This window comes from Acomys russatus, chromosome 13 (assembly GCF_903995435.1).
Source record: "Acomys russatus chromosome 13, mAcoRus1.1, whole genome shotgun sequence".
NCBI classification, from domain to species: Eukaryota; Metazoa; Chordata; class Mammalia; order Rodentia; family Muridae; genus Acomys; species Acomys russatus.
Genome location: NC_067149.1, coordinates 45,890,259 through 45,902,819, shown reverse-complemented (window position 1 = coordinate 45,902,819; position 12,561 = coordinate 45,890,259). Strand labels below are relative to the sequence as shown.

Genomic DNA, 12,561 nt, shown 5'->3' with positions numbered 1-12,561 from the left:
GCAAGATGGAGAAGACATAGTTGGGTACTAGCAGGAACTGTGCCTCGGGCCCTAACCCCTGACCGAGCCAGTCTAGAATTCCTTATTGCTCCTTCTGACCAACCACACGCCACTTTATACTCCTGTCATACAAACACTTCCAGAATCTGCTGTATCCTCAAGGACCGGCTCAAGCTCACCGTAGTTTTGGGCCCAAGGACACCCACTGCTGAGGCCCCTGTGGCAGGTCCAGGGAGAGGAAAGAGAGAGGCTATGCTTACTCACAGCATGTACTCAGCCCCCCACACATTGCCTTCTCCAGTCCCCGCCCCCATCTTGTTCACCTATCACAAAGCACCATAGCACACAAGCTTGCTGTGTGAAATTCTGCTTGAGGACACTCTTCCAGCAAGAGATGACTTGCCACCAAAACCACGAGAATAATTTCCACCCCTCGCTATAAGAATGGTTAGGAGAGGCACCTTTAGTGGAAACCCTCTCTGGAACAGATAGATAGGGTGGAACAACTGCAAAGCGACCTCAGGAGCTGGTTCTGATGTTTCCGAGCTCGTTTGTTTGTAGCAAGCTGGATGAAGGGAAAGGGCTGGCCCCGAGCTCTTTGAAGCAAAAGATTTCTGAACTGAAAGGTTCTGGAAAGTCTTAGATCATTATAGAAGAGAAAGGAGGATGCTACAGAGCCCCAGATCCCAAAACAGGTGTACAGAGGGAAGTGAGATGGGGGCAAGTGTCCCTGAACAGAGGGCTGATTCACCTCAAGAGGCTGAGGGAGAAGGTTGGCTGGTGAGTGGAAAAACTAAAGACTAGTGGGTGAGAGAGAGAAGAGGGGAGGGTTTAGGAAGAAGGTAACTCAACCAGGTCAAGTGCACCCCAGTTCATGAGCAAACAGTGAGCCAGGTGGATAAGGACAGGGAGGCTGAAGCACACCTTGGAGAGGGTGGTACAGTAGTTCGTGGTTTTGATCAGTTTCAATAACAGCTGATAGGTCATTAAACCTTCCGGGCTTGCCACCAGCCAGCTTCCTGAAAGGATCAGTAGCTCTGGGGAGAGGCTTTCGTTCTGTGTTCAGCAGTAATAGCCTTGAGATAAGAAGGCTTGCAGGTCTGTGGGCAGTCACCCTGTATGGCCAAAGCCACTGAGTGAGTACCTACATGTCTCACCAGATTGCCCATGGTGAACCTCCCCCAACCCTGTGCACCACAGTCAGCTGTAGCATGCTGGGTTCGAACAGCCACCCTCCTTACCTCAGAACCACACTCGTGTTCTTTTCTTTAAAAACAATACTTTACTCTAATATCTTATTAATTCTTTGAGAATTTCTTACATGTATCAAATGTATCTGGATCAAAATTAACTCCCACTCCTCCCTCTAATTCCTCCCAGATCCATTTCCCAACCTCTCCCCCTTCCCAACATCATGTCCTTCTACCCTTCCCCTTGCTCCCATCCCACAACATGTACATGTAAGCAAACCCATGCCTGTGAGGCCCACTGCTTGTCCCTCAGGCAAGTACAAATGTATCCCATTTGTAGTAAAGTTCATTCATTCATTCACTCATTCAACAAAATAACTCACTGATAACCTTCTGTGAGCCAAGCAAAGAGAATAAGGGAACCAAATAGCACATGTGACTCCTCTTCCCCACGGACCTCAGCTCTGGTAGGAGAAACACTAAGCAAAGAAATATATATTTGTATGAGGGTGATATTTCTTTTAAAAATAGAATGAACCACCGTTCAGATGGCTCATCGAGTACTTGGTGTGCAAGTATGAACAAGAAGGGTTCAGTCCCAGAACCCTTAGGGCAGGATGATTCCAAAAAGTTGTCCTCTGACCTCTGCATGTGTACTGTGGCACCTCTCCCCCCTCTCCCTCCCTTCCTCTCCCTCTGTCTCTCCCTTCCCCTCCCTCCCTCTCTCCCCCCACCACCACCACACACACACACACACACACACACCACATCACACCACATAATAGCCATAAGTTCGAAGAGATAATGTAGAACAAATGGCTAAAGTGGAGGCCAGAGAAGCTTGCCCTGAGCTCAGAGGCCAAGGACTTAAAGGAGGACCCCATCCCACCCCCAATACCGACTTCAGAGAGAGAGCTGAGTGGGTCATTGGTAGAAACAAGGACCTGTTCCACAGAATATCTGAAAATGAGAGGCTGGAGTGAACAAGAGAGGAAGAGCACAGGAGCCAGGCCAGAGGTCATGGGGGTTCATGGGAACCAGGCCAGAGGCCGTGGGGGCTCATGGGAACCAGGCCAGAGGCCATGGGGGCTCATGGGAACCAGGCCAGAGGCCATGGGGGCTCAGGTTTTCCCACCAGGTAGCAGGCACAGTGGGGCTGGAAGTGGCTTCCACTCTCAGAGGCCTCTTGCTGCTCGCCTGTGGATATTTGCTATGGGGAACGTGAGTCAAGGCAGAGCAAGTAGGTAGGAGGCTGTCCCAGAAACCCCAGCAAGATGTCCTGCTGGCTAGGCCTAGGTGATAGAGGCAGTGGGAGGTGACTAAGGTCAGGATTTGTTTTGAAGATAGAATCCTGGGATTTGCTACTGGGGGGTGGGGGGGGGGGGAAGGCACATGCGAGTTGCCCCCCCCCCCCCCCCCCCCCCCCGCCGCCACTGTTCTTATTTCCTGACTTGGGAATGAGGGTAGGCAGGAAACCTCATCGCTCACCATGTGACACACCTGCCTTCCTCATTGCCGCATTACCAAGATAACTCCTGGGGTCAGGGATGCAAAGTGGAGTGGGAAATACAGAAAAAGTTGTCACTTTAACTGTGCTTCTCCTTGGCCAGCCCCTTGCTCTCCATCTGGCCCTGCTTTACCCCAGGTGTCAATCTTTTACCATCAACCCCACTTCCCTAGTACTCCAGATCAGGAGACCCCGGGTCAGGAAACAATCTCTGTCCTGCCTTGTTTCTTCTGCCTCCTCACCTGGTCTTCAGAGTGGTTTATTCTGTGGAGTTCAATGCCTCCTTGGCTGACTTCCCTGAGTGTTCCCATGGCTCCCAGATAGAGCTAAACCTCAGCTCTAGCCCAGCATGCTATCTCCTTCACTGGTCATGGAGAGTAAGACCTCAGCTTCCCACGGTGGTCAGACTCTGTCTACATGCTGACACTCTCCTCTTGAATAACTGCACATCTAAGATGCTCTAAAGCTGCTGGTTTCTAAATAGCAGTTTGTGGACAAGCACTGCATTGACTGCTTGTGAATCACCCAAGCCCCAGCATCAGAGAGCCTGATCTCATGCTTCCCGTGAGAGTGGAGAAGCAGCACTGAGGACCCGTGACATGTCTGAGCAGCCTTTGCTCTCCAGTGGGTTGTGAGAAACTGTTTCAAGCGTAACTGGGAACTGTCTTCTGAGCCCAAGTCTTTCTTAACTTCTTGCATTAAGTAGATCAACGCCAACTCTGGCCTATAAGAAGTCTAGAGGGCGGGGCTATCACACATCATGATGTTCAGAGCAGCCCAATCCTAGCATAGAAGGACTGGCCCCAAGGTACTCAACTGTGAGACTGAGGAAAGTGAGGGAAACATATTGGTTACACACAGCTCAATTTTGGGGGTGATTTGCAGGTGGGAGAGTGGTCTGGAGGGGGCAGCCAGGCCAACTGGATCCTGTAATTTGATTCAGAAAATGGGGTGAGTTTTTGGGTTAGGACAAAAATTCCTCCATCCTTACCATAAAGGAACTGGGATCTTAAAACAATACCAAAGAGGCAGGTGCATCTTCAGAGCCAGGAACTGACTATAATACCCTGCGTGCCATTCTCACGAATTTAGCTCTATAGTTTACTGCCAGATTATGCAAGAACATACCAGCAAAGGTTTCTTTGTGGTAGTTATGGATAAGACTCAAGATGGCCATGGTCTCGTGACTTGCATCAATAATCTGGGTTGTGAGTAGGGAGCTCTGCTACCAGCAGGTGTAGCTGTAGTGGGCCTTTGATAAAGTCCTTACTCCTTGTGGTCCCTGAACTAATAAACTGTAAGCCCAAAGGATTCTCCCTAGAGGGCTCCTGCCTGAAGCTGTCCACAGCACAGTGATGGGTTAGCTGTAATCCAAAAGTTTCAGAATCCTGTGGGCTCTTATTAAAGCTAAACACATCTGGGCCCATATACAGGGTCAGACTTTCTGGAGAAATGACTTTTAAAAGGCCAACCATCATGTCAGGGACACTGGGGACATCATTAAGCTCCACCCACACTCTCTTTTCCATGAGTATACTGTTCCTGCCTACCAGTTAGCTGCTGCTAGAATCTGCTCAGACGGGCATTCTTGGAGAGGGACATTTGTTTTCTGTTAAGAACCAGAAGTGTTCATGGTAACTACAAACTTAAATCAGCCATGTGTCAAACAGAATACTGGGCACTGCTTTAAGCAGTGGGAGAGTATTATCTTCTAGGCTACCTAACAATGTACATACTCCTGTTAGCTTTCCAGACAGCAAGGCAGGAGATGGGGGAGCTAAATAACCTATCCAAGGGCATCGGCAGCTGGCAGAGCAAGTGGGAGTATCTGGTCCCTACGCCCTTTCTCCTTATTGTTGCCTCTTGCTGATAGTAAACTTACAGCTCTGCGCCCTAACTGTGAGTTCAGTTCACACCACTCCCCAGCCCAGGAAATGGGAGCTGGCAGGGACTGGAGCTCAGTGTTGTCCCCAGCAGGGGCACACATGTGAGGGATGGTAGAAGGCAACAGAGGCGAGGCAGCTGATCGCCTTGTCTGTCCTCAGGTACTGGAACTCCTTGAGCAACCTTGTGGCATCCTTGCTGAACTCAGTGCGCTCCATTGCCTCCCTGTTGCTGCTCCTCTTTCTCTTCATCATCATCTTCTCCCTCCTGGGGATGCAGCTGTTCGGAGGGAAGTTCAACTTCGACGAGATGCAGACACGCAGGAGCACGTTTGATAACTTCCCGCAGTCCCTCCTCACTGTGTTTCAGGTATGGGCTGCTGCCGTTCTCACCGGGAGGGCTGTTCAGTGGGGAAGTGGGAGCCGGGGGGGGGGGGAGGGGGGGGGCAAGAAGAAGAAGCCTTGAAAAGGTGGGGTGGTGAAAGCAGTGCCCTTGCACCAGGCAGGACGCCAGCCAGCCTAGATCTGCCCTGGAAGGTCTGTCTGTCATTTCTTGTCCCTCAGCCTTCCATGGAGCTGCATAGGTGGGTAGACTAGTGATAAAACGATCAAATTGATCAGTTTAAAAATGTTTGTGTGGCCATGGCATCCATTAGCCAAATAAAACAAAACAAAACAAAAAAACAAAACCCCAACCTATTAAGAAGCAGAGAACTTGCCTTTACTTGCCAGCATCCTTGTAGCTGGAGTAATTATAGCTGGTCCAGAACTGTACTTCCATGAATATGTTGGCATCTGACAGAGCTGAAATAGCATTTATTTGAGTTTAAAAGTAGACACACTTTAGATAAAAGGGATAATGTGTGTATATTTCTAAAATCTTAATGGTGGTACCAAATGATTATGCTTAATAGGTGTGGGTATAGCCTGCCACTGTCCTCATGATCACATTCACCTGATACCGCCACCCAGGGGACTAACGGCAGCCATCTCTTACACTATGTGTGAAGAAGAGCATAATGTGTTGACCACGAAGCCTTTTTATTTGCTAGTAGCCATGCACTTTGCCTGTGGGTCGGGGTGAACTTGCCCAGGCCTGTAGTTCCTAGCAGTAATTGGGAGCCAGAATGAGGAAGAAAAGTAGAAATGAGATTTGGGACATTTCTGTTAACACAGTGGGGCAGGGCAGGGCAGGGCAGGGGAGTTTGGGGGTTTGCTGTTGGTCTAACGCTGTGTCCCTTATTGGTGGGAATGTGTCATTCAGATCCTGACCGGGGAGGACTGGAATTCGGTGATGTATGATGGGATCATGGCTTATGGCGGCCCCTCTTTTCCAGGGATGTTAGTCTGTATTTACTTCATCATCCTCTTCATCTGTGGAAATTGTATCCTTTGATGCTGATGCTGCCCCAACCCTGCTGCCCCTCTCTCGGCCTTTAGCACAGTGCCGTGTGTGTGCTCCAAGGCCCTGGCTGGGGCTCTGTGCTGTGCTTGCCCACCTCCAGGCTAGCTGGGCGAGACTGCTCTTGGAAAGAAGTGTGGCCTGGCCTAAAAACCACCTCAGCCATGGTGTGGGTCTGGGTGCAGGCTGCAGCTGGGGACACAGGAGTCAGTGTACCACACTCCTGAACTGGGTCACCCCTTTCTAGGAGGTGTGCTCAGATCAAAGTCTAGGTGAATGAGGCCCCCAAACACTGTGGTCTGTGCAGCCAAACTCATACAAACCAGGATGCAATATGCCTGGAGGTGTGTGCCCTGGCCACTGTGGAGCTACAGCTCCTATGCAGATCTTCACATTGGGTGTTGATCAGTTTTCCTCCCTTTAAAGCTGCTCTTGGGGCGTAAGTCATAGGCAGAACCAGACAAGTCCCAGAGTAGACCCGATGGCTCCTTCCTGATCTAAGTCAGGGACAGGACCCCAGGGCCTTGCACCCTGGGCTTTTCTTCTCTGCCACTGGTTGAGCCTGTGAGAGTCGAGTCCAGAGTGGGATGATAAAAGAGAAAGACTGCTAGCCTTAAACTCGAACGGAATTCTTAGTTTAGGCAGCTCAGAAATCAGAGCACTACGCTACCTGCAGACAAAATGGGATTCCATCAGCTGGCAGGGGGAGGTGACTTCTGGCACTGCAGAGGCCTACTTTCCTCACTGCATCTGCAGTGTGAAATGGGCTGGAGCATCCCTATTCAATAAAATAATATCTGGGCCTTTGTAAGTGCCTGCAGGGCGCCTTAGGTAGAAAAGCACACTAGCATCTCATGGACAAAACTATTAAAGGTCTGTATAAAGTCGATGCTGAAGTCTGTGTAAAAGATGCATATGAAACAAATGTATTTCGGGTCCCATCCTCAAGATAAAACCCATCATGCATATTCTCAAAGTTGATAAGCAAATGGAAACCCAGAGCACTTCTTGCTCTGAGCATTCTGTTACATGATTCTGAGCTTGCAGTAAAATAATAGCAAGTACTGCTTAAAGGGTCTCTGTGAGTTGGCTGGGAAAATGTAGACAAGGCCCCTCCCCTATGTTTCAGGGTTCAAGAGTCAAAGGTCAGTGCTCTTCTAGAACAAACCACTTTTGTTGTTGTTGTTGTTGTTGTTGGAGTTTTAGTTCTGTGTAGGAAGTGATGTGAATTTATGAGTGCCCGGGGCTGACTGGATATGGAGTTTCCAACTATACGTTCTTGGTTCTGTGGTTCTCTGGCTTATAGTGTTTCTGTTGGTGGAAAAACTGGGTGTGGCAGGGTGGGAGAGACAGGCAGATGGCTGATTCGGTGAAGAAATCTCAAGCCTGGTTACCTCGGTCAGACCCTCTAAGGGTGTTTATACACATAGGCTCACATTAAAAGCTGACAAGGGTTCCAAGCCATCTCTTCGGTGCCCTGTTTTAAGAGAAATCTGCTAGAGATGGCGCTACCTATAATGTCAGTCAGAGCCAGACGTTTCAGTGGTAAAATGAATAACGAAATCCGGCAGTGAAAGAGCAAGGCAAGGCCTGATGCTTCAGACCTGCCGTGTTCCCCATCTGGGAGGCTAGCCTGGGTTCAACTACATAGAAAACCCCAATAATAAACAGGATGGTGGGGAAAGAGGGTAAGGAACATGGCTGGTCTCCTAAACTCGCAAAGAGGATCTCTCCCGGGGAACTCTTACTTCAGCATGCGTGCATAGACTCTCCCTGCCCCCAGTGGCCATTGCGCTTGCCAAAACCAAGGGTTGTTTTCTTTAAGAGCGGACACAAACAGATATCCTACTGAATGTGTTCTTGGCTATCGCGGTGGACAACCTGGCTGATGCCGAGAGCCTCACCTCTGCCCAGAAGGAAGAAGAAGAAGAGAAGGAGAGAAAGAAACTAGCCAGGTAATCCTCTAAGCTTAGAATGTCGTCCCCACCTGTGGGAGGGGGGCTGGTGCCCAGCTAGCAGCCATCCTGGCTGAAGTGGGCAGGAGCGTGGCTTCTACAGTAACATTGCCTACATTACTGTATAGTCTCTGCAAAGACGTTGCATTTCCCAGTCCAGGAGTGAGGAGCAATCCTTTGGGGCAACAGAAAGCATGGGAACTCAAAGAGGAGAGAGGGAGAAAGTCTTCAGAAGAAACCCCAACTCCAGCTCAGAAAGCAGGGTTTCCTCGCTGTTTCTGTACCATTGAGGCTTTAGGAAGACAACATAAGGTTCTACGTTCCATCCCGTAATTATCTAGCTAGGAATGTCATATAGCATGCCTCTGCTGAACACCAAAGAGAGGACCTCTAAGAACCAACCCTAAGTGAGACCCAGAATTCTCTGATTTAAAGGAGGGAGAGACTAAGGATCTGGAAGAGATCAAATGTGCGTCAGAGAGAGCCAGGGTACCCCAGCCCCGCAGAGCTTACAGTGGTGCTGCAAGTGGGACGGGTCCTAGAGGAAAGACATTATATGTAGACCCAAGGCTGATCTTGCTGCCCACTCCACCCCCAGAAGGCCACAAAGCAATTCCTGTCTACACTGTCCACTATCATTCCAGTAAACATCCATTTCTGGGTTTTTTTTTTTTTTTTTTTTTTTTCCTGCTGACCGGCCAGGACTGCCAGCCCAGACAAGAAACAGGAGGTAGTGGAGAAGCCAGCAGTGGAGGAGGCCAAAGAGGAGAAGATTGAGCTGAAGTCCATCACTGCGGATGGAGAGTCCCCACCCACTACCAAGGTGAGCGGCTTCTTTAGGAGCTCAGAGGCCAGCGCTAAGGGGGAGAAGAGAGTGGCAGATGGAGTTGAGAGGGAAGAAAAGACACACTGGTTGAACCTCCGCCTTTTCAGATGTTCTGAGAGGGGAGCTGCGAGACACGGGGGCCAAGATGCACTGTGATGTAATTCTCGGGCTCCTCTCGGCCCAAGAACCCTGGCGTACATCTAACTGGATTCTTCCTCCTTCCCTTGCTTGCCTAGATCAACATGGATGACCTCCAGCCCAGTGAAGATGAGGATAAGAGTCCCCACTCCAACCCAGACACTGCAGGTACCATGGGCTAAAAGGGTGTGGGAACGGACTGAGCTCTAGGGGAGGGGCCGAGCTCTGGGGACCATGGTGCTCGGTTCCTCTATAGGCACCTGCACCACTAAGCACCTCGCGTCTGGATTTAAGTATTACCAATTGCCATCTGAAGGAAATGCTCTTCCTGGTTTCTTAATAATAATATTCAGAGAGATAATACCATATTTAAGGAAGGCTTTTTAATTTATAATTACTTTGACTTACTCTTTCTTTTTTTAATTATTGTTTTATTTTTTAAGAGGGGCTTTAGTTCCCCCATCAGTAGGGATTCAGTATGTGTGCACCACTTGGGATTAGGGTAGCTAGCATTACCATCATGGTATTTTAAAACATATTTAAAATGTTTTATTAACTGGTGATAGTACATATATTTATGGAACCCAGAGAAGTATTTTTATCTATGTATTGATACACACTGATCAAGTCAGTATTTAACATTTCTATATCCCTATCTTTGGGGACTTCAAGTGTCTCTTATCTAGTTCTTCATAAAATAAATACTAGGTTACTGTGAGCTCCTGCCCCACCCACGCTCTACCATGGACACGGGAACTCATTCCTCCATCTTAGCATGAGCCTGCTACTCAGCCTTTCCCTGCCCTAAGAAAGAGGCTTTTAGATTTTCTGCTTGTGATCTCTTTTCACTCAAAAAAAAAAGAACATTTTGTTTTAAAAAATTATTATTTTATTTTTTATGTGTATTGGTGTTTTGCCTTCATGTATATCTATGCACTACATGTGTGCCAGGTGCATATAGAGGCCAAAAGAAGCCATTGGATCCCCTGGAACTGGAGTTATAGGTGGTTGTTAGCCACCATGTGGGTGTTGGGACTTGAACCTGGGTCCTCTGGAAGATCAGCCAGTGCTTGTAACCTCTGAGCCATCTTTATAGCCACACCCAAGAAATGTTTATGTCAATTCAAATATATAGGTATATAAAATAAGTATACAAATTAAATATTTTATCATAGTAATAAATTTTAGCAAGAACTTTATCGTAAAATAATTCTATATACATACACTTTTATAAACTATTAGAGACTAACGCAAATGTTCATACTAAGGAGATACTTATTTTTTATATAAAGAAATAAATCTTGCTTGAATATTTGATCTTCAACATTTTTCATAATTGACCAATGTTTTTATTTTATAATTGTCAGTGCTAAGAATACTATTTCACATAAAACGTAGTATTAAACAATGGAGCTTATGTTTAGGGCCAGATATAGAAATTGTTAGAAATGTCATCCTAATCCCAAGCCAAAAATCATTTAGTAAATTTTAATGGCATTCAAGTCAGCAACTCAAAAGGCAAATTTTAAAATCTAGCATTCTAACATGTGAGAATCCAAAGATAATTTGATTCTTTCATTAGAGGAGTGATGATAGTAAAATATTGCCTGTTTCCCACAATTAAACCGTTATGTATCTGCAAGAGCAGACTATTCTGTATGTACTTTATGATACATGATGGTGTTAAATCGGAATTGTAACATCCCAGGCAATGTTCACTGGCATAGCATTGGGTGGCACCAAACACAGTGGAAGTGCATGCTGGGTCTTAGAACCTAGGCTGCAGGAAAGCTGTGTGACACACGAGTGAGTGCTGCCAGAAGCACCCCGATTCGCCTCACCGTTGCTTTTGAGTTCTCTTTTGGCAACTGCACCTTCATAAACCTTTCACTATGGGAAAAGTTGTTATAACCCCAGTATTCAGTTACAAGGCCCCTTTGGGGTCATGACCCACACTTGAAGAAGCTGTGCTCCTATGCCACTGTTGTGTTTAAGCTTTCATTACCCCACGCGGGCTGCCATCACTGTCAACTTAGGTATTTTATTAGTATAGCATATGTTGCTGCACTGTGCTCACCTAATAACAGTCAATCCAGAATCTATCTTGTCATTACTCAGGCGGCATCACACACTATGAGAGCAGCTGCCATCACAGATGTCCCATTTGTGGCTCCATAAAATGCTTTCCGGTCTTGTGTTTCAAAAGGAACTCTTGCTGACTAGAGTCCGGGCCTCTCTCTGATGCATGGCTTGACAGGCTGTCTCCTCCCGGAGGGTTCTAAGGTCAGAGGTCCTGGATTTCCTTCCACAGTACACTTCCAGCTTCTGCAAGCCCTGGCCTGGTATGAGCCTCAGGCTTGCTTCCACAAGCTGCCAATTTGTCACAAACTCCAAGCTTGAAGTCAGCACCCAGCAAATGACTGTGGATTTTAATGACCTTTCTTCTCAGAGCAAAGTTAGGCTGCATTGGGCAGGTAACCCCAGGAGTTGGCTGAAAGCCATCTTTTTTTTCTTAATTTTTAAATAATTTATTCAGATTGCATCCTGATTGTTATCCCCTCACTGTATCTTTCCATTCCCCCCTCCCTCCCTCTTTCGCCCTACCTATTCCCCTCTCCCAGGCCTGTGACAGAAGGGGACCTCCTTCCCCACCATGTGATGACAGCCTATCAGGTCTCATCCAAATAGCCTGCTTCTCCTTCCTCTGAGTGTCACCAGGCCTCCCCACCAAGGGGAAGTGGTCAAATAGGGGGCACCAGAGTTCATGTCAGAGTCAGTGCCAGCTTTCTACACAACTGTGGAGAATGCTCTGTCCATTGGCTAGATCTGAATAGGGAGTCTAGGCTTACTGCATGCATTGTCCTTGGTTGGTACAGCAGTTTGTGCAGCCCCCCCCTGGATCTAGATCCGCCAACCTTGATGGTCTTCTTGTAGGGTTCCAGGACCCTCTGGGCCCTTCTGTCTCCCTATTCTGCCATACCACCCTCACCTGGAGTCCCAATAGCAAATCCCAGAATCTGTCCCAATCCCCGACTGAGTGAAGACTCTCAGAGGACATCCATGTTGGGCTAGTATCCAATTATAAGTGAGTTTATACCATGTATCTTTCTGGGTCTGGGTTAACTCACTCAGGACGATCATTTCTAGTTCCATCCATTTGCCTGCAAATTTCAAGATTTTCTTGGTTTTTTAATAGCTGAGTAGTGTGCATAGTGTAAATGTACCACAGTTTCTTTATCCATTCTTCGACTGAGGGACATCTAGGTTGTTTCCAGGTTCTGGCTATTATGAATAAGACTGTGATGAGCATAGCTGAGCAAATGTCCTTGATGTGCCATGGAATATCTTTTGAATATATTCCAAGAAGTAGAATAGCTGGGTCTTGAGGTAGCCCTATTCCCAATTTTTCTGAGAAAGCAAGATTAATTTCCAAAGTGGTTGTGCAAGTTTGCACTCCCACCAGCAGTGAATGAGTGTTCCCCTTTCTCCACATCCTCGCCAGCATGTGCTGTCACTTGAGTTCTTGATCTTAGCCATTCTGATGGGTGTAAGATGGAATCTCAGAGTCATTTTGATTTGCATTTCCCTGATGACTAAGGACGTTGAGCATTTCTTTCAGTGTTCCTCTATATTACTCTGTTGAGAATTCTGTTTATCTCT

General features: G+C 47.5%; 1 protein-coding gene across 38 annotated transcripts in view; it reads left to right on the top strand.

The window, feature by feature from the left end:
• Positions 1-12,561, top strand: part of Cacna1c (calcium voltage-gated channel subunit alpha1 C) — a 638,839-nt gene that overhangs the window by 541,671 nt on the left and 84,607 nt on the right. For all 38 annotated transcript variants that reach the window (XM_051155214.1, XM_051155212.1, XM_051155213.1 and 35 more), the window contains 5 exons: positions 4,743-4,950; positions 5,845-5,965; positions 7,823-7,937; positions 8,640-8,760; positions 9,000-9,069. In XM_051155214.1, the coding sequence (XP_051011171.1) occupies positions 4,743-4,950; positions 5,845-5,965; positions 7,823-7,937; positions 8,640-8,760; positions 9,000-9,069 (635 nt within the window). The remainder of the gene's footprint in view (positions 1-4,742; positions 4,951-5,844; positions 5,966-7,822; positions 7,938-8,639; positions 8,761-8,999; positions 9,070-12,561) is intronic.